Below are 20,050 nucleotides of genomic sequence, written 5' to 3'. Positions count from 1 at the left end.
GCATTGTCCTCTGCACTGGTTAATCCAGTCTCTCTTCCCGTCCTGGGCCTTGTTCAGAAGTGTAATCATTACACACTGGGCCTGCAGGGCATGCAGGAAATGCAGGAAGAGCATCAAGACTGGGAAGTGTGGGTTTGCAAGCTATGAGATCAAGCTCAGCTTTCAGGATTACCCCCTTCGCAGAGTTTAATCTTGGTGACCCCTTTCCTGTGTCCCTATCAGCAATTTAAAACAATCACAACTTGATCACGCCCTCTGCCCACAAGGGACTCTGCACTTGAAAGAGACAGGGCAGTTTTGTGGTGCAGAACAGCCTTTGAAAGTTCTGAGCGTAAGTAAGAAAGCCTTTGCTTATGCGACTGAAGGGGTAGGAGGTACAGCTTGTGCAGAGGGGGGGCCGGGGGGGGGGTGCTGCAGTTCAAAGGCGCCGCCTTTAATCCCCAACAGTTTTCATTTTGCTTAACTTTTATTTCTTTATGGGTGGCTAAACTGCAAACGTCTATTAATCTAGTGCCAAGTAATTTTTCTTAAGAAGGTGGATACATTACCGGATCCACAGCCGGGAGGGAGACAGCTCTCAAGAATGCTGGTAGGACAGTTTTGTGTGGCTGAAACAGAGAAGAAAGCAGGCCACTCTTTTCTCTATGGAGCAGATTCCTTCCCTGGCGAGGGTGCTCTGCTGGAACACAAGTGGACTAGTATATTTGGAAATTCAATCCCCTGGCAATCAGAGATCTTTGGGGAGAAAAGACTAAATATTTCTGCAGTTGTGATTTTTTTGTGTGTTAGTAGAACAGCCAAAATGTCAGCCGTGGTGATGAACACTGTCCAAGTCACACACAGGCAGCTGGAGAGAAAGCTTAACGTCAGGAAGTGCCATTTAGCATTTAGGGACAAAGTTGAAGGAACAAGAGAAACAGCCAAGAAGTGAGTGGGACATTTTACTAGAATTTTCCTGCCTCTCTTATTAAACCCAAGAGACCTCTGAACATGACTTTCAAACTTGCATACCACACTGTGCACAACTTACCCCACTCCCCCATACACACACACACAGGCTCATTGGAGAATTAACAACTCACATAAGTAACAAGAGCTGATCATATCAACAGCTTTTGATGTGTGTGTGTGTTGAGAAAGTTTCTCACCATGTAGTCCTGACTGTTCTGGAGCTCTCTATGGAGAGCAAGCTGGCCTTGAACTCAGAGAGAGCCACCTGCCTCTGTCCCCCAAGCACTGTGCGTTAGATGCAGTCAGTGGTGAGACACACTAATGTGAATGGCCTGGATGGTGATATGTATGACTATCTTTACGTTGTTGTTGTTATTATTATCATTATGTGTGTTTGTTTTTGAGACATGGTTTATCTGTATGGCTCTGTCTGTCCGGGAACTTACTAGTAGACCAGGCTGGTATCAGACTCAGAGATATGCCTGCCTCTGTTTCTCAATCACTGGCATTAGAGGTTTGTGTCACCACTGCAAAGCCTTTTCCTTGACATACATTTTCAAGAAGAAAATGTGGATTTTTTTTGACGTAATGATCCTTTCTTTCTTTTTTTTTTTTTTTTTTTTTTGAGACAAGGTTTCTCTGTACAGCCCTGGCTGTTCTGGAACTCACTTTGTAGACCAGGCTGGCCTCGAACTCAGAAATCCGCCTGCCTCTGCCTCCCAAGTGCTGGGATTAAAGGCATGTGCCACCACCGCCCAGCTCCTTTCTTTTTTTTTGATTACTTGATTTAACTTGTTCACATTACTTGAGTCTAAGAGTCATCCACAAACTACACAAACAACAATCTCCATCAGACAGGGATGGTTTATTACACACACACACACACACACACACACACACAGAGGAATACTGATCAATTAGGACCATAGCTCAGAATTTAGAGACTGAGCCACAGCATTGAATGAACATCTTTCTCTGTCAGCTTCTAAAGGAAAAACAAAAAAACAAAAAACAAAAAAACAAGCCACAGTGAGTTCATACACAGGTGCAGGAAGTGCCACCTGGTGGTCAGCTCTGACTCAAGCCCTTTAGACATAACAGTTCATCTTGACCTTGAACTTGATGGGTCCTACACATAAAGCTTTGCTTAAGATTAACAAACCTCAAACCATACAGAACACAATAGGATATGTGAGCAGCAGGACCTTGCTCTGAGTAAAGTCATTTTTCTGTGTCCATGACTGGCAGGCATGTTAGGGGGGCAGACCTCAACAATATGACTGCTTCCCCGTGTTCTTCAGACCTTTCTATGTTTTTTTTTTTTTTTTTTTTTTTTAAGATTTATTTATTGATTATATGTAAGTACACTGTAGCTGTCTTCAGACACTCCAGAAGAGGGAGTCAGATCTTGTTACAGATGGTTGTGAGCCACCATGTGGTTGCTGGGATTTGAACTCTAGACCTTCGGGAGAGCAGTCGGGTGCTCTTACCCACTGAGCCATCTCACCAGCCCCCTTTCTATGTTTTGATGGACTGCAAACATTCGTTTCAATTGGCTTCCCCAGGATAATCCAGGAGAAAGATTGAAGTGAATGTCTGAGATATTTAACGTTGCACAGCCTTTGCTTAATGCACAACCCTTTAAAGTTGGCACAGTTGAATATGAAACATTCATTGGAAATCAACTGGCAGGCCAACTCTCAAAGTGGCACAGCTATGAGCTACCCAAGGAAATGTACCATGTCATGCTTATTAGCGTGTCTTCAGTAAAACACCCGAAGGTGCTAGAGATATGGCTCAATGGTTAAGAACACCAGCTGTCATTACAAAGGACTCAAGTTCAAGTCCCAGCATTTACATGGTGGCTCACAATCATCTGTAATTCTAGTCCCAGGGGATCTAATACCCTCTCAGGATGCCAGACATGCACACAGTACACATACGTACATAATACACACATACATACAGGCAAAACATTCAAACATATAAAATAAAAAGAATTCTTTTTTTTTAAGGTACATTTTTTTGGTGTTTGTTTTTTTGTTTGTTTTTGTTTTTTTCAAGACAGGGTTTCTCTGTGTGGTCCTGGCTGTCCTGGAACTCACTCTGTAGACCAGGCTGGCCTCAAACTCAGAAATCCACCTGCCTCTGCCTCCCAAGTGCTAGGATTAAAGGTGTGCGCCACCACCAACCAGCAAGGTACATTATTTTTAAGATTTGTTTATTTTTTTTATGTATATGACTGCTGTATTGGCATGTACACCTGTATGCCAGAAGAAGGCATCAGATTATATTAGAGATGGCTGGGAGCCACCTTGTGGTGCTAGGAATTGAATTCAGGACTTTTGGAAGAGCAGACAGTGCTCTTAACATGTGAGCCATTTTTCCAGCCCAATAAGTAATTAAAAAAAAAAAAAAGTCTGGTGAATAAGCTTGAAGATTTGAGTTCAAATCCCCAACACCTAAGTGCCTGCCTGTAACCACAGCACTTCAGAGGACAGAAGCAAGAGGGGCTCACTAGGTCCTCTTAGCCACCAGCCAAGCTCCAGGTTCAATGAAAGACCCTGTTTCAAGGGAATAAGGTAGATCATAATATAGATAATGTAGAGGGTACCCAATGAAAGACCCTGTCTCAAGGGAATGAGGTGGAGCGTGAGAGATGAAGGTACCCAGTGTTCTCTAGAGCAGCGCTTCTCAACCTTCCTAATGCTGCAGTTCCTCATGTTGGGGTGACCTCCAACCACAAAATTATTTTTGTTGTTGTTTCATTACTGTATTTTTGCTACTGTTATGAATTGTAATATAAATATCTGATATGCAGGATATCTGATGTGTGACCTCTGTAAAAGGGTCATTTGGCCCCCAAAGGAACAAACCCACAGCTTGAGAATTGCTGCTCTAGGCTCTTGGGTGCATGCACAGGTGTGTGCTCCTAAACATATGCACATGTATCACACACACACATACATACAGGAGAACAAGAGGTGTTGATGGGGAATTGTGAAGTTGGTATTAGAATCCATCACAGTCCACCTCCTTGCCTTTGCTATAGGATTAAGCAAGAGACTCAGAACTACTGGGTCAAAGAACATAGTTCCCAGCTGGTGTGGAGGTGCACACCTTTAATCCCAATATTCAGGAGGCAGAAGGAAGCAGATCTCTGTGATTTAGTGGCCAGCCTGGTCTACAAAGAGTGTTTCAGGACAGCTAGTGCTACACAGAGAAGCCCTGTCTCAAAACAAAACAAAACAGATGGTGGTGGTGGTAATGAATGAAATTGTTCCTATGAATATCCATATAGAAATGCCCAAGCAGGCAGATCTCTGAGTTTGAAGCCAGCCTGGTCTATGGAGCTAGCTCCAGGACAGCTAAGGTTACATTAAAAAACCCTGACTCCAAAAACCAAAAGAGAAGTCGAGCGTGGTGGCACACACCTTTAATCCCAGCACTCGGGAGGCAGAGGCAGGCAGATTTCTGAGTTTGAGGCCAGCCTGGTCTACAAAGTGAGTTCCAGGACAGACAGGGCTATACAGAGAAACCCTGTCTCTAAAGAAACAAAACAAACAAACAAACAAAAAAACCCAACAACAACAACAACAAAAAACAAAAGAAAGGAAGAAAGTGTGAGAGAAATACTCAATCTGAACCTGTTAATAAGCTGTATTTTAAAATAATTGTGGAAAAGCAGACCAAAGACAAATGGAAGGCAGTCATGGAAAACTACAGAACTCTAGGTTGATCTTTATCCCAAAGACTTTGAACCGAATTACTACATGGATCTACAGGACCGATGGGTAAATGCTTACCAAGCAAAAGGTTTCCATTGTAAGGGAAACCTAACAAGGATTTAAGAAACTTCTTTCCCTAGGAGGTGTCCCTGGGAATGTAGGAATTACAACGCTCTTGGTCAAGCCTAGTTTGCCTTCTTCTCCCTATGTGTAAAAATATACATTTAAAAAATTTAATCAGCGTATTTTGCTTCTCCAGTAGCTGTTCTGACAGCAGCTCCTGATCTGGGGAAGAAGTCAGACCCTGGATATGGCAGTGTCTTCTGCAGCTCTAATGTTTTGTTCCTCTCATGCCCTACATATGTTTTATGATTTCATATTTAGATTTAGATCCATGGCGAACAGCATATTCAATTCAAAGATCACCCCAACTGTTTCTCCAGACACCAAGATGGAAAAGATGGGGGATGGGGGGCAAAAACCACATCACACCCATCAAAACAAACAGGGTATAGCTAGGCTCCAATAAATACCCTGAAACTCAATCTCATTTCTCTTCTCTTCTAAGCTTCCGCAGGTTCACTCGGTCCAACAGTGTGACAACTGCAGTACAGGCCGACCTGGACTTCCATGATAATCTGGAAAATTCTCTGGAGTCTATAGAGGACAATTCGTGTCCTGGCCCCATGGCCAGACAGTTCTCGCGGGATGCCAGCACCTCTACCGTCAGTATCCAGGGTTCAGGAAACCACTATCATGCCTGTGCAGCCGATGACGACTTTGACACGGATTTTGACCCCTCTATCCTGCCTCCTCCGGACCCCTGGATTGACTCTATCACAGAAGACCCTCTGGAGGCCGTTCAAAGGTCCGTGTGCCACCGGGACGGCCACTGGTTCCTGAAGCTTCTCCAGGCAGAGCGGGACCGCATGGAAGGGTGGTGCAAGCTAATGGAGAGAGAGGAGAGGGAGAACAACCTCCCAGAAGACAGTAAGTAATGCCTCCACTCGTGTCTGTGACTATGCGGTGGGCCCTGCTGGTTTGGGCTTGTGCGTTTTCCTAATTTCGTCCCCATCAGCCCAACTTGTGTAACCTTGTTTCACCCTCAGAACCTGAACTTGTGGAAGAGCTGGGCAGTTCCAGCTCAAAGACCCCAAAGCTTCTAGACTGCACAATGAAAGAAAGAAAGAAAGAAAGAAAGAAAGAAAGAAAGAAAGAAAGAAAGCCACAGAGCAGAAGCCACATCCTGTAGCTCTAAGTGCTGTAGTTTTCTTCCCTTCTCTGAAACACACACAATACCAGTATAGCAGTGGTCTCATTGTCTCCAGGATCCCCAGTTACCCAAGATTATCTGTTTTTAAGGTCTATTTTAGTCGTAGTTACTATTGCTGTGATGAAACACTGTGACCCAAAAGCAAGCTGGGGAGAAAAGGGTTTAATTTGGTAACACTGGTCATTGTTGAAGGAAGTCAGGACAAGAACTCAAGTAGGGCAGAAATCTGGAGGCAGGAGCTGATCCAGAGACTATGGAAGGTGGTGCTGCTCAATGGCTTGCTCCCTAAGGCTTTCTCAGCCTGCTTTCTTATAGAACCCAGGACCACCAGCCCAGGGATGGCACCACCCACAATGGGCTGGACCCTCCCCATCAATCATGAATTAAGAAAATGTAGGCTGGCGTACTGGCTGGTTTTGTGTCAACTTGACACAGGCTGGAGTTATCACAGAGAAAGGAGCTTTAGTTGAGGAAATGCCTCCATGAGATCCAGCTGTAAGGCATTTTCTCAGTGATCAAGGGGAGAGGGCCCCTTGTGGATGGTACCATCTCTGGACTGGTAGTCTTGGGTTCTATAAGAAAGCAAGTTGAGCAAGCCAGGGGAAGCAAGCCAGTAAGTAACATCCCTCCGTGGCCTCTGCATCAGCTCCTGCTTCCTGACCTGCTTGAGTTCCAGTCCTTACATCCTTTGGTGATCAACAGCAATGTGGAAGTGTAAGCTGAATAAACCCTTTCCTCCCCAACTTGTTTCTTGGTCATGATGTTTGTGCAGGAATAGAAACCCTGACTAAGACAGCTGGCTTGCCTACAGCTCTATCTTTTTTTTTTTTTTTTTTTTCCGAGACAGGGTTTCTCTGTATAGCCCTGGCTGTCCTGGAACTCACTTTGTAGACCAGGCTGGCCTCGAACTCAGAAATCTGCCTGCCTCTGCCTCCCGAGTGCTGGGATTAAAGGCATGCGTCACTATGCCCGACTCCTACAGCTCTATCTTATAGAGACATTTTCTTAATTGAGGTTTCCTCCTTTCAGAGGATCTTAACTTGTGTCAATTTAACATAAAACTATCCAATACAAGGTCCATGGATGTCTTAGTTTCTCTTCTACTACTGTGATAAAATACCCTGAAAAAAACTACTTAAGAGAAAAAGGGTTTATTTTAGCTCACGAACCACCATTTCAGGGGAAAGTCACCCAGCAGGTGTACGAAACAGCTGGTCTCATTATGTCTCACCTATCCAAAAAAGAAAAGGACAGTGAATACATATTACTGCTCAGCTTGCTTTGTCCTTGTATACACCTCAGGCTCCCCTGCCTAGGGAATGCTATCACCCACAGTGGGCACAGAGGTCTTCCCACCTCAAGATATATAATTAAGATAATCTCTCAAATATAGGCTCATCTCCCAGTTGATTCTAGATTTTGTCAGGTTGAGAACTAACATTAACAGCAGTCACATGTGTGTGAATATATGCATGTGCTGGGCAATTATAATCCTTACAGTTTTATTAGTCTTAGTAACATACAATATTAAAATAACAGTAATGTACAAGCCAGGAGAATACCTGCTCATTGCACTTTTCAGCTTGCTTTGTTTTGTTGAGACAGGGTCTTATATAACTCAGGCTATTCTGGAGCTCCTTAGCAAAGGATGGCTTTGAACTTCCTTCTTCTAGTTCAAGTTCTGAGATTATAGGTGTGTGTCAGCCTATCAAGTTATAGTAGTATAGGCATACATCAGCAGGCGTAGACAGCTGACCACTTTTTTTGTTTTTCCTTCTTGAGACAAGGTCTCACTGTATGGCCCTAGCTGGCCTGGAATTTGTTATGTAGACCAGGCTGTCATCAAGTTTACAGTGTTCCACCTGCCTCTGATTCCTAGAGACTGGGATTAAAGGTTGTGTGCCACCATGCTTGGCTAACTAACCACTTTTCTTTATAAGACTTATTTTAAAATTTTTATATATATGAGTGTTTTGCTTGCGTGTATGCCATGTGTACCAGAGGTCAGAAAAGGGCATCAGATCTCCTGCAACTAGAGTTAAGGATGGTTAATAACCTCCATACAGGTGCTGGGACCAAACCCAGGTTCTCTGCAAAAGCACTAACTGCACTTAGCTGCTGAGCCATGGTGCCAGTGCCCAGCTGGCCACTTCTAATTGGTGGAAACTAAACTGCTATTTACCAGTGTATTGATATATCCAGTTAAGTTACTATTTCCTATATAAAATATCCTTTAGGATAAACTTAAAGCTATGTAGGAGGCAACCTCAGGCCAAACTAAATTCAACTATGTACTAATCGTAATTGGCAATCCAAGTGTGGCAGTCCCGGGCCTGTCATCCTAGCACTAGGAAGGTGGAGGCTGGAGAATTAATCCTCAGCTACTTAGTGAGTTCAAGGCCAGCCTGATCTATAAGACACTGCTTCAGTGCACACAAACAAACAAACAAACAAACAATGTTGCTAAGGGAAAAAAAATCACTAGATCACCTTAGGTCAGAGCCATAATTTATACATTTACCAGAATTCTGAAATTGGGATAAGGCTTATGGTTGGTGTGTATTTTGACCTGTTATGCTTCTTGTCCTCTCAAAGAATAACTCGGTTTTCTTTTGTTTTCCTGAAGCTGTTGTTATTTTAAGATGGGGTCTTTTATATCCCAGGCTAGCCTCTAACTGGCTGCAGCAGAGAAGGCCTTGAACTCTAGATCCTTCTACCAACTTGCCAAATGAGTATAGACTTATTTATGCAGTTCAGAAGATGAACCAGGTACTGACCATGCTAAGCCAGCACCTACCTACTGGGCTGAGTCCCATCCCTGGTGGCAGTAGGCATAAAGCCTGTTTCCTTTTGTGTGGGAACCATCTAGAAGAAAGCTGTCATTGTTCTGGTCTTTAGGCTCTTAAATAACCACTTGACTTTGACGGTGAACAAATCCCAAACATGCATAAAAATATCGATTTTTTTTTCTGTAATGGAACACCCATCAACACCCACCAATCTTATTCTCTTAGTGTTATTTCTGCTGTTGTCTTCTAGAGAGAATCCAGCCACAAAGGATACTTTGTACATAGGGAATAGTAACTTAACTGGATGTATCATCTTCATGTAGCTCATGGAGATGAAAACATTAAGCATAATCAGGCATTGCCATTCCTAATAAAAATTGATGATTTACTTTCAGACATACCAGAAAAGGGCATCAGATCCCATTACAGATGGTTGTGAGCCATCATGTGGTTGCTGGGAATTGAACTCAGGACCTCTGGAAGAACAGTCAGTGCTCTTAACTGCTCTGCCGCATAGCATGGCACCATTAAGTGTACATTTAAATCTTGGAAATATTTATTTATTTTTTTCTTTTTTGGTTTTTCGAGACAGTGTTTCTCTGTATAGCCCTGGCTGTCCTAGAACTCACTTTGTAGACCAGGCTGGCCTCGAACTCAGAAATCCACCTGCCTCTGCCTCCCGAGTGTTGGGATTAAAGGCGTGCGCCACCATGCCCAGCGGAAATATTTATTTATTTATTTATTTGTGGTTTTTCGAGACAGGGTTTCTCTGTGTAGCTCTGGCTGTCCTGGAACTCACTTTGTAGACCAGGCTGGCCTCGAACTCAGAAATCCGCCTGCCTCTGCCTCCCGAGTGCTGGGATTAAAGGCGTGCGCCACCACGCCCGGCTGGAAATATTTAATCTTATAAAGCTTTACCACGTCCTTTATTTGACTTATATGTATGGGTGTTTTGTCTGCATGTACATCTGTGTCACACATGCATGCCTGGTGCCCTCAGAGAGTGGAAGAGGGAGAATTGAATTGAGTTGAATCCCCTGAAACTGGAGTTATGGATGTTGAGAGCCACCATGTGGGGGCTGGGAATCAGACCCAGGTCTTCTGCAAGATCAGCTAATGCTCTTAACCATGTAAGCCACCTTGCTAGGCCCAGCTTTTTAACTTAGCAATACCTTTCTTCCTAGTTGGGTAAAAAGCACTTAGCAAATAATGCCTGAGTCCAATCAGGCTGCTGTAAAAAGCTTCAAGGATCACCCCCTTGTGTGATATGGCCTCCTCTGATGGGAGGATAGGTTTGGCATGGGTGTGAACACCAGGTGGATAGTCTATATGAGCCCTGTCCAGCTTCTAAATACAACCTCATCACAGAGCACTTGGAATTTGTCTCTTTTATCTTATGCCCCAAGTCACGCTTTAATCTGCTGAGATCTCCAATTTCTGAAGTTGGCTGGTAATTCCAGAGACAGAACGTTGCCAATTTCAGATGAAGCAAATCCAAGTTAGTGGGAATCCAGCCCTCTGTGGCAAGAAGCCCTGGGGAGAATCTGCTGTGCCCTCACACTCCCCCTGAGAGCGGACTGGAGATTTTTGACAGGTGCCCTTTCCTTTGCCCTCCAAACAGCTCTCTGGCAGTATCTTGGCTAAGGTCACAAACCCAGAAGTGTCTGATAGAACAGACACAACACGAATAGCATTTGACAAGATAATGATGCCGTGTGTTGCCTGGCAAAACCCTCAGGGAAGCACGTATTTGCCCCTGGCTCCTTGGCAACTGCCCTTCTGTTCTGATGACTGGCTCAGGCTGAAGTTACAGAGGGCTTTCTCTGTGTCCTGAATGCTCTGATTTAACCTTTCTTCTCTTCCCCGCCCCCCCCCCATTCTTTCTCCTTCCTTCTTTTCTTTCAAAGAAGAGCAGTAAGGAAAACCATTAGCCCCACTTTGCAGGGAAGAGCTAAGTTTTAAGTAACCAACTCTTGTTTGTTTTAATCCATATATCCCAGAAAAGGAAAAAAAAAAAAAATCAGGTCAAGCAGCCACATCTAGCTTGTCCAGATTACCTGAAGTGTTCTTTGCCTCCTATGCAAGGGAAACATCTATCTCTTCAGGGATCAGGGTTAAGTGTCTTTTCAAGTCCAAACCCCCGTGCTTTAGTTAAGTTATACATTTGAACAAAAACAGGACACGATGGCTGTTTAATGAAAATTTCCCAAGAGCCCTGAAATCCATAGGTCCTTGGACAAGTATATAGTGAAGAAAAGGGAAATTCCGAACATACTTGTTTAATTTCCCTTTGGAGTCCCAACCTTTTGTTTGCTTTTTTAAGGTTTTATTCATTAGAGTTGGGGTTGTGAAAGCGTGAGGTTTAAGGGTGCAGTTAGGGTTACACTTAAGATAAGGCTGAGGTGTGTGATTGCAGTTACAGTTAGGGTTAGAATTAGGGTTTAGGTTATGGCTTGGGGTCTGATTGTTTGTGACAGTGTCTCTTTATCACCCAGGCTGTCCTGGAACTTACTCTGGAAACCAGGCTGGCCTTGAACTCAGAGATCTGCCAGCCTCTGCCTCCTGAGTGCTGGGATTCAAGGCATGCATCACCACCAACCCTCTATGTTAGATTTTTAAAATACAGTTGGGGGGGGGGTCAGAACTGGGTTCAGAGTTATCTCAGCTTTTAAATATTTCAAATGTTTGAAGCATAGACTTCGTGAAATCCACTGCATAGCTCAGCACTTAAAGGTGCTTGTCATGCAACTTGACGGTCTAAGTTCATGTCCCAGAAACCACATGGTAAGGGGGAGAACCCACTCCCACTAGTTGACCTCTGACCCCCACAGGTATTCTCTGGGGTATAGGTAAGTGGCTGGCAGCTTTGCGTAGCATGTACAAGGCTTTAGATTCAGTTCCTAACCACACACATCTGCATGAAAGGCTATAGCCCCTCAAGCGATCATCATGTTCATAAGAATGTAAGATATTTCATTGAATATCTTTCTGGATCCAAAACAGAGAGGAGGAGAGGGAGAAAGGAGGGCTAGGAAAGGGAAAGAGGGAAAGAGAGCTGCGGTTAGAAACCCATTTGCAGGGCTGGAGAGATGGCTCAGCGGTTAAGAGGACTGACTGCCCTTCCAAAGGTCCTGAGTTCAATTCCCAGCAACCACATGGTGGCTCACAACCATCTGTAATAGAATCTGATACCCTCTTCTGGTGTGTCTGAAGACAGCTACAGTGTACTCATATAAGAAACCCATTTGCTGGGTCAAGGCTTGAAGCAAAGCTGAGCTTTGGGGGTGGGGGTTGTTAGGGCCATCTATTTTAGAGAAGGAATGATCCATCTCATTTTAAAATTGTATTCACTTATCAATGGTTGGAACTCTTGGCAGCTCCTCCCTGGGATACAGGTTTTAGCATTCCTAGACTGGACAACTCTCTCCAGAGTTCCTGGAGCCCCAAGAAAACAGAAAACAAGCCAGCTAGCATTGGAAGAGTAAAACCATTAATTCTGTGGCTATGTGAAGCTATTATCCCCCACCCCCGTAAAAGCAAAGCAGAACAAAGACTTGGTTCTTGCTTTAGGCCTTCAGCCCTCCCAGTCCATAGTGGTTTGGGGCCAGATAAGAGAATAATGAAAGTCTGCAGTGGGCGAGGCTTCCTTCAGCCAAGGCAGCTGACAGAATGCTTGTCTCCCCAGCACTTGAAGGAAAGTGATACCAGCTCTCCTCAGACAATGAGGCCCTTGTGTGAAACAGCTGTCCAAGGGAGATGGCTCAGTGCCGTTTGACAGTGGCTCGCATGTTACATGGAAACGTCTGGGATTATCTAACAGGGAAAGAACCAACCAGATGGAACTGAGCCCTTCTCACTAGGAATGCAGTCTCCGGCTTGCGGGGGGGGGGGGGGGGGTGTGTGTGTGTAACGCAAGCTCAGGTTTCTCTGGCTGGAGGATAAAGTGCCGGTTTGTTGTACTTGGTAATCTATTTTTGCCTCCCGAATTGTGGACAACGTCTACGTGGATCTTTCAGGCTTTATCTGAAAGAGACAGATAAACAGTGTGTGCAGGAGGCTGGCTGACTCCACGTTAACTTCACCTGGCAAGAGTATCCAGGGTAGCAGATAGCATCCCCACATGAGGCTTGTGAGCTTGGATGGGGAACTCAAGGCTGGTGATGAAACCCTAAGTCAGCTTTGCCTGCTTTTAGGTGTGCTTACGGGAGCGGTGCGTAGCTGTTATTGTGACCGGCAATCAGTACCATCCATCCCTGGGGTTCTTGTCCAGGGATGTCTCTGCCACAGTTACACTCTGTGAGCCTGGGCATTCATTGACCTGAGTGCAAGGCTAAATGGAGAGCTACAGGTGCATCCTGGTTAAGGGAGTGAATTCGAGTGAACACACACACACACGCACACGCACACGCACGCGCACGCACACGCACGCGCACACACACAGTAGTGGTGGACAGAGACAGAGAAACAGAGAGAAAGCATATAGTCTGCTTCATAATTTCTGACTACTAACCTGAAACTACTTAATGATCACTATGTAGCAGTCATGGAGAGCAAATTGTGTGTAATTCGCTTAATGTTCAGCCTTTGAAACCGCTATCTTTGCTGTGCTTTGCCCAGCACCAGTACTGCAAAGGACCAGAAACCATCCTTTAGTGATATCCTGCATGGAGCCTGTATGATAAAGGCAAGACAGGACAGACTGAAAACAGATCCTCGAGTAGCCAGTGGGAGGCTGCAGTGTTCCAGGGGTCACAGGGAGTCGCACTACATAGGGTCAGAGAGTAAGGTCTCTCACCGCTTTCTCAAACAAGAACTTTCAATAGAAAGAAATGCAATGATACCAGGAAAATCATGTAGCTATTCTAAGAAACAAACAATCCTCTATGTAGCCCTGGCTGGAACTCCTCTGTAGACAAGGCTGACTTTGAACTCACAGAGATCCACCTGCCTCTGCCTGCCATGTGCTGAGCTTAAAGGTACTAGCCACCATACCTGGCTAGCTGAGCATCTTCTAACTCAGTTCAATTTTGACAGTATCTGGAGGTAGCATCAAATTCTCTAGGATGAAGGTCAGTTCACAAGATCTTTGCCCCCAAACACTCTTCTTTGCCCCCCAAAATGCACACACACACACACATGCAAACACACTATAGATGGCAATCTCATAACCCTAATTATTTTTTAAAATAGTTAGGCTGGGTCTGGAGAGATGGCTCAGCAGATAAGAGCACATACCTCTCTTGTAACATACCCCAAATTTAATTCCTAACATCCATTTTATTTTTTTTAATTTTTTTTAAAGATTTATTTATTTATTACATGTAAGTACACTTTAGCTGTCTTCAGACACACCAGAAGAGGGAGTCAGATCTTGTTATGGATGGTTGTGAGCCACCATGTGGTTGCTGGGATTTGAACTAAGGACCTTTGGAAGAGCAGTCGGGTGCTCTTACCTGCTGAGCCATCTCACCAGCCCCCTAACATCCATTTTAAACAGCTCACAACCTTCTCCGCCCAGGATCAAACACCTCTGACCTCTGAGGGGACCTGCATAGGTATACACAGACCTCTGCACAAACACAAATACACACACATAAGTGTACACTATAAGGAAAGAGATATAGCATAAAGCCCCTGTACCCCTTCTTCAGGTTCAATTAACTTGCTTTAAGGACTCACAGGACTCAGGGAGATACATTTACTAATTCATTATACGAAGGGCACTAGAAAAGGCCCAGTAAAGCCTGTGGAGGTGGCTGTCAGCCAGTTCTCGCCTCTCAAGCAAAATAACCTGAGTTCAAAGTTGAGAACTCACAGGAAATGTCAGGCATTATGGTGCGTTATAGTCCTTGGGCTAGTAGGGTGGAAATGCCAAGCTTGCTGGCTAGCCACCTAGCCTTAACTGGCTCAGCTCTGACCAACGAAGACCCTGAGTCAGAAAACAAGATGGAAAACAACACTCTTCTGAGATGACCCCACACACAGGGGGTAACCTCTGGACTCCACACACAGGCACATACATGAACACACATACACATCTTTTGTTTTTGTTGTTTTTGTTTTCAACACAAGGTTTTTCTGTGTAGCCTTGGCCATCCTGGAACTTGCTCTGTAGACCAGGCTAGCCTCAAACTCACTCTGCCTGCCTCTGCCTCCTAAGTTCTAGGGTTAAAAGCCTGGGCCACTACCACCCCTTGGATAGAGAATTTCTTTATGGACAACTCTTGAGAAGGAAGAAAATTTGAGTTTCTATGACTTTTCTTGGGGAAGAAAAAGTCAGTTTCTGCAGACTGCCTTACGAGGAGGAGTTAGTAGCTCCAAGTCATAATTTTGTATATATGCATACATATCAACATACCCAACACCTATAGGCACAGATATATATATATATACATATACACCTATAAGCACATATATATACATATACAATACATACACATATATGTCACAAAAATCACAAAGATATAAACTGATTTCATTTAGCCAGTTCTTTTCCTCTTTGGGGGTTTTTGTTTTCAATTTTACACTTCCTTAGTGAGGTGGGGGAGATCATGTGCCCCAGCATGGGTGGTTGTCAGAGGAGAACTGTCTGGAGTTGAGTCTCTCCTTCCACCATGTCAGTTCTGGGGATCAGCTTCAGGTGGTCAGGCTGGGTGGTAAGCAGCTAACCACCCGAGTCATCCATCACACCAGCCCTGGTTGTTTGTATTGCCTAGACAAAGTCTCACTCTGTAGGCCAAACTGGCTTGGGACCCAGGGCAATCCTTTCCCCTCTTCCTTTCCCCGTGCTAGAATTACCAATTTCAAGGTGAGCCACCATTCCTAGCTAGCTTTATTCTGCTTTCTTTCCTTTTTTTTTTTTTTTTTAAGATTTATTTATTTATATGTAAGTACACTGTAGCTGTCTTCAGACACTCCAGAAGAGGGAATCAGATCTTGTTACGGGTTGTTGTGAGCCACCATGTGGTTGCTGGGATTTGAACTCCAGACCTTCGGAAGAGCAGTCGGGTGCTCTTACCCACTGAGCCATCTCACCAGCCCTCCTTTTTTTTTTTTTTAAGATTTATTTATTGATTATATGTAAGTACACTGTAGCTGTCTTCAGACACTCCAGAAGAGGGCGCCAGATCTCGTTGCGGATGGTTGTGAGCCACCATGTGGTTGCTGGGATTTGAACTCTGGACCTTCGGAAGAGCAGTCGGGTGCTCTTACCCACTGAGCCATCTCACCAGCCCCCCCTTTTTTTTTTAAGATTTATTTATTATATGTAAGTACACTGTATCTGTCTTCAGATACTCCAGAAGAGGGAATCAGATCTTGTTATGGATGGTTGTGAGCCACTACGTGGTTGCTGGGATTTGAACTCAGGACCTTTGGAAGAGCAGTCAATGCTCTTACCCGCTGAGCCATCTCTCCAGCCCTCATTCTGCTTTCAAAGACAGCAGCTTTATTTGTGTAGGTGACACATGATGTAAACAGTGTGGTGACTGATATCTGCTGATCAGAAGTCGAACCACATTTAAAAATAAAACCCATGCAGGGAGATGATGAAAGCTAAACAAACTTTTACAGCCCTTCAGAGACTATGTTTGCCAGGCTGCTCTCTGATTCTTGGACCCCAGGGACCCGCCTGACTCAGTCCAGAGTGACTGGGATCGTATGCATGCACACCACATTCATCCTAAACTCACTTTAAAAAAAAAAAAACAAAACTGGGCTGGGGCTGTCGCTCAGCTGGTGGGTGCTTCCCTAGCAAGCATTCAGCACTGAGTTAGTGCTCCAACACCAAATACATCATGCCCGGTGCCACTAGCCTTCATACATTAGAAGCCACAAAGTTTTGACCCCTTAAAAAGGAAAGCAGGGGCTGGAGAGATGGCTCAGCTGCTGAGCACTGGCTGCTCTTCCAAAGACGACAATTTTGTTTCCCCACACCCACATTAACTGACAGCCATCCATAACTCCAGGTCAGCACTTTTTCCTCCCCTCTGTAGGCAATGGGCATGCACATGGTATACAGACATACTCGTAGGCCAACATCCATACACATCAAAATAAAATAACTTTTTTAAAAATGGCAGGCACAAATGCAAGAATATGCCTCTTGCCTAGAATATTCAAGGCTGTGGCTTCAATCCCCAGCACCACCACAAATACCAATAACAGTAAATAAACAAGAGACATACTTCTTTTACTACAGCTCCAGCTAGTAAGAGAACAGACTCGACAGTATGACAGAGACATGCCATTGATGGCACGTCTATGTGTATATGAGACGTGGCCTCTGCACCACAGATTGGAGAAACAGCCACAAAAATGCATTCTTCAATGCACAGATAATCTCAACTTGAAATTATGCAGAGCTGTACTGGTAATAAATCCACATGGCTTTAAAGTAGGAAGATGGACCCCCCTACTCCTCCAAGCTTCTCTCCTTCTTCACCCCAAAAGTCTATAGAAGGGAAAGTGCCACAGACCACCCCAGCTGGGTATTGGGGGTCCCTGGGATGTGGGTTCTCGAGGCCAGGTGGGTAAGGATCCAGCTGTGACACACAGAAACAAACACAGAGGCAGTGTGAATCTGAGTGTTTTGCAGCTCACGAGCAAGGGTTTTTATGCATAGAGAAACAAGTGTTACAACTCTGGAAAGCTGTGTTCAGTGAAGCAGTACAATAGAAAGGACATTGCAATAACCATTTGGTACAGCAAGATACAAAATACAAAATCATCCAAATATTACAACTTCAAAAAGGGTGTTTTCAATAAAGCAGCCAGGTAGAACAGACATTACTCTGATCATTTGGTACATCACAATATAAAAATCACCTAAGGCTAGTGGCAAATTCCCAAGAATAAACTAATGAATTTTTATGATCAGTTACTGTTTAACTTCTAGCTCCTGTTTTTCTGTAAATCTTCAAAGCATAAATTTAAATGGTTTTAATTCTTTTTACTTAAGGCTTTCTTTTTTTTTTTTTTTTTTTTTTGAGACAGGGTTTCTCTGTGTAGCCCTGGCTGTCCTGGAACTCACTCTGTAGACCAGGCTGGCCTCGAACTCAGAATACTTAAGGCTTTCTTAAACAATATATCAAAACCTACTTCCGATGATACACATGCAGCCATATAAAATATTATTGTTGGGGAAGTTTATATTCATCAATGCTATCTTATACATGATTTGTAAAGCGAAGCCCTGGTTTTCCCGGAGATGAGGACATGGTTAGTGACTCCACCTCAAGGGATGGTTTTGTAGCCATAATACTCGCTTAAGATCTTGGCCTAGGCTATCAGGAACATCTCGTATATGGGAAAAGGAATAGAAAACAAAAACAGATACGTTGCCAAGAGAACTACAGGCTCAATATTTTTTCTCCAGCAAAGAGTTCCACAACCTGTTCCAGGAGGCCTCCCCCTGTTGAGGTCTATCATCTTAGTCTGTGGAACTTGTCACACAAATTCTACTGCAGGGGGTGTGACAGGAAAGAAATGAGCCAGGTGCTTAAGGAGACGCCTGTGCAGTTAGCCTGTGATTCCAATGACTTATCAGTGATGAACACCCACCCACTCCCTGCTGCTTCGGGATTCTGACTTCTGCTTTTTTCTGACCACCAGCCAGGGATGGCACCACCCACAGTGGGCTGGGGCCTCTCCACTTGATCACTAATTGAGAAAATCCTTTACAGTCTGATCTCATGGAGGCCTTTCCTCAAGGGAGGCTTCATTCTCTGTGATAACTCCAGCTTGTGTCAAGTTGACACACAAAACCAACAGTACAACTGACCCTTTGTCAGCTTGACACACAAACACATCACTATTAAGTCTCAACGCTTACTTTCTTATTCATCTCCAAGATCTAAATAACTTTAAAAGTCCCACAGTCTTTACAAATTCTAACATATTAAATTTTCAATCCCTTTAAAATATCCAATCTCCTTTGAAATTCAAAGTCTTTTAACTATGGGCTCCACTAAAATACTTTCTTACTTCAAGAGGGAAAAATATCAGGGCACAGTCACAATCAAAAGCAAAATCAAACTCTAACTGTCCAATGTCTGGGACCTACTCACCATCTTCTGGGCTCCTCCAAGGGCTTGGGTCACTTCTCCAGCTCTGCCCTTTGTAGCACACACCCTGTCTTCTAGGCTCCAACTGCCTGTGCTGCTGCTGTTCTTGGTGGTCATCTCATGGTACTGGCATCTCCAAAACACTGCTGTCTTCCAGTAGCCTCTCATAGGCTCTCTTCATGGTACCAAGCTCCTTTGCATGACCCCTCCAGTCCTGGGCCATCAACTGCAACTGAGGCTGTACCTTCACCAATGGCCTTCCATGGCCTCTCACAGTGTCAAGCCTCAGCTGCTCTTCATGACCCCCTTTATGCCTTCAAAACCAGTACCACCTGGGTGACCCTTACACATTACCAAGTCCTGCTGCAGCACAAGGTACAACCTTGGCTATCTCTGAACACAACTGCTTTGTGCACTCAGAAAACACTTCCCAGATTTCACCTCAGTGATGTTGGTCTCTTCTTAATCACCACTAATTTCTTAGCTCCAGGTAACCAGTACCAATAGTCCCAGTAATGCAAAGGTTTCGCTTTAGTAGATCTGGTATCTTATTGATCACAGCTGATTCTTCAGCCCCAGCTAACCAGAACCACAGAGTCTTCACAACCAAAACAGCAATGGCCTGAAAAGAGTCTTTAATCTTCCCTCTAAGATTTCAGAAGCCAGGCCTCCATCGTTTGCACACTCACAACATTATCTTCCAAGCTCCTCTAGAACATCCCAGTGGCCCTTCTAGCCCAAAGTTTCAAAGTTCTCCCCAGTCCTCCCCAAAACAGGGTCAGGTTGTCAGGAATACCCAACTATGCTGGTACCAATTTGTCTTAGTCAGGGTTTCTATTCCTGCACAAAACATCATGACCAAGAAGCAAGCTGGGGAAGGGAAGGGTTTATTCAGCTTACATTTATACATTGTAGTCAGGACAGGAACTCACACAGGGCAAGAACTGGGAGGCAGGAGCTGATGCAGAGACTATAGAGCATGCTGCTTACTAGCTTGCTTCCCCTGTCTTACTCAGCCTGCTTTCTTATAGAACCCAGGACTATCAGCCCACAGATGGCACCACCCACAATGGGCTGGTCCCTCCCCACTTGATCACTAATTGAGAAAATGCCTTGCAGCTGGATCTCATGGAGGCATTTCCTCAACGGAGGCCCCTTTCTCTGTGATCACTCCAGCTGTGTCAAGTTGACACACAAAACCAGCCAGCACAACTGCCTTCTCCATTTCTAACATGGAAATAAAAA

At 44.4% G+C, this 20,050-nt stretch overlaps 1 protein-coding gene across 23 annotated transcripts in view; it reads left to right on the top strand.

Annotated features, from left to right (window-relative positions):
- The window catches only part of Dlgap1 (DLG associated protein 1), an 874,571-nt gene that overhangs the window by 834,466 nt on the left and 20,055 nt on the right, over positions 1-20,050 (top strand). For all 23 annotated transcript variants that reach the window (XM_029471242.2, XM_021186024.2, XM_085833091.1 and 20 more), the window contains one exon: positions 5,248-5,669. In XM_029471242.2, the coding sequence (XP_029327102.1) occupies positions 5,248-5,669 (422 nt within the window). The remainder of the gene's footprint in view (positions 1-5,247; positions 5,670-20,050) is intronic.

The sequence above is a fragment of the Mus caroli genome, unplaced genomic scaffold (assembly GCF_978045245.1).
Source record: "Mus caroli unplaced genomic scaffold, Mus_caroli_1 scaffold_18, whole genome shotgun sequence".
Lineage (NCBI taxonomy): Eukaryota > Metazoa > Chordata > Mammalia > Rodentia > Muridae > Mus > Mus caroli.
This window is presented reverse-complemented; position numbering and strand designations above follow the sequence as displayed.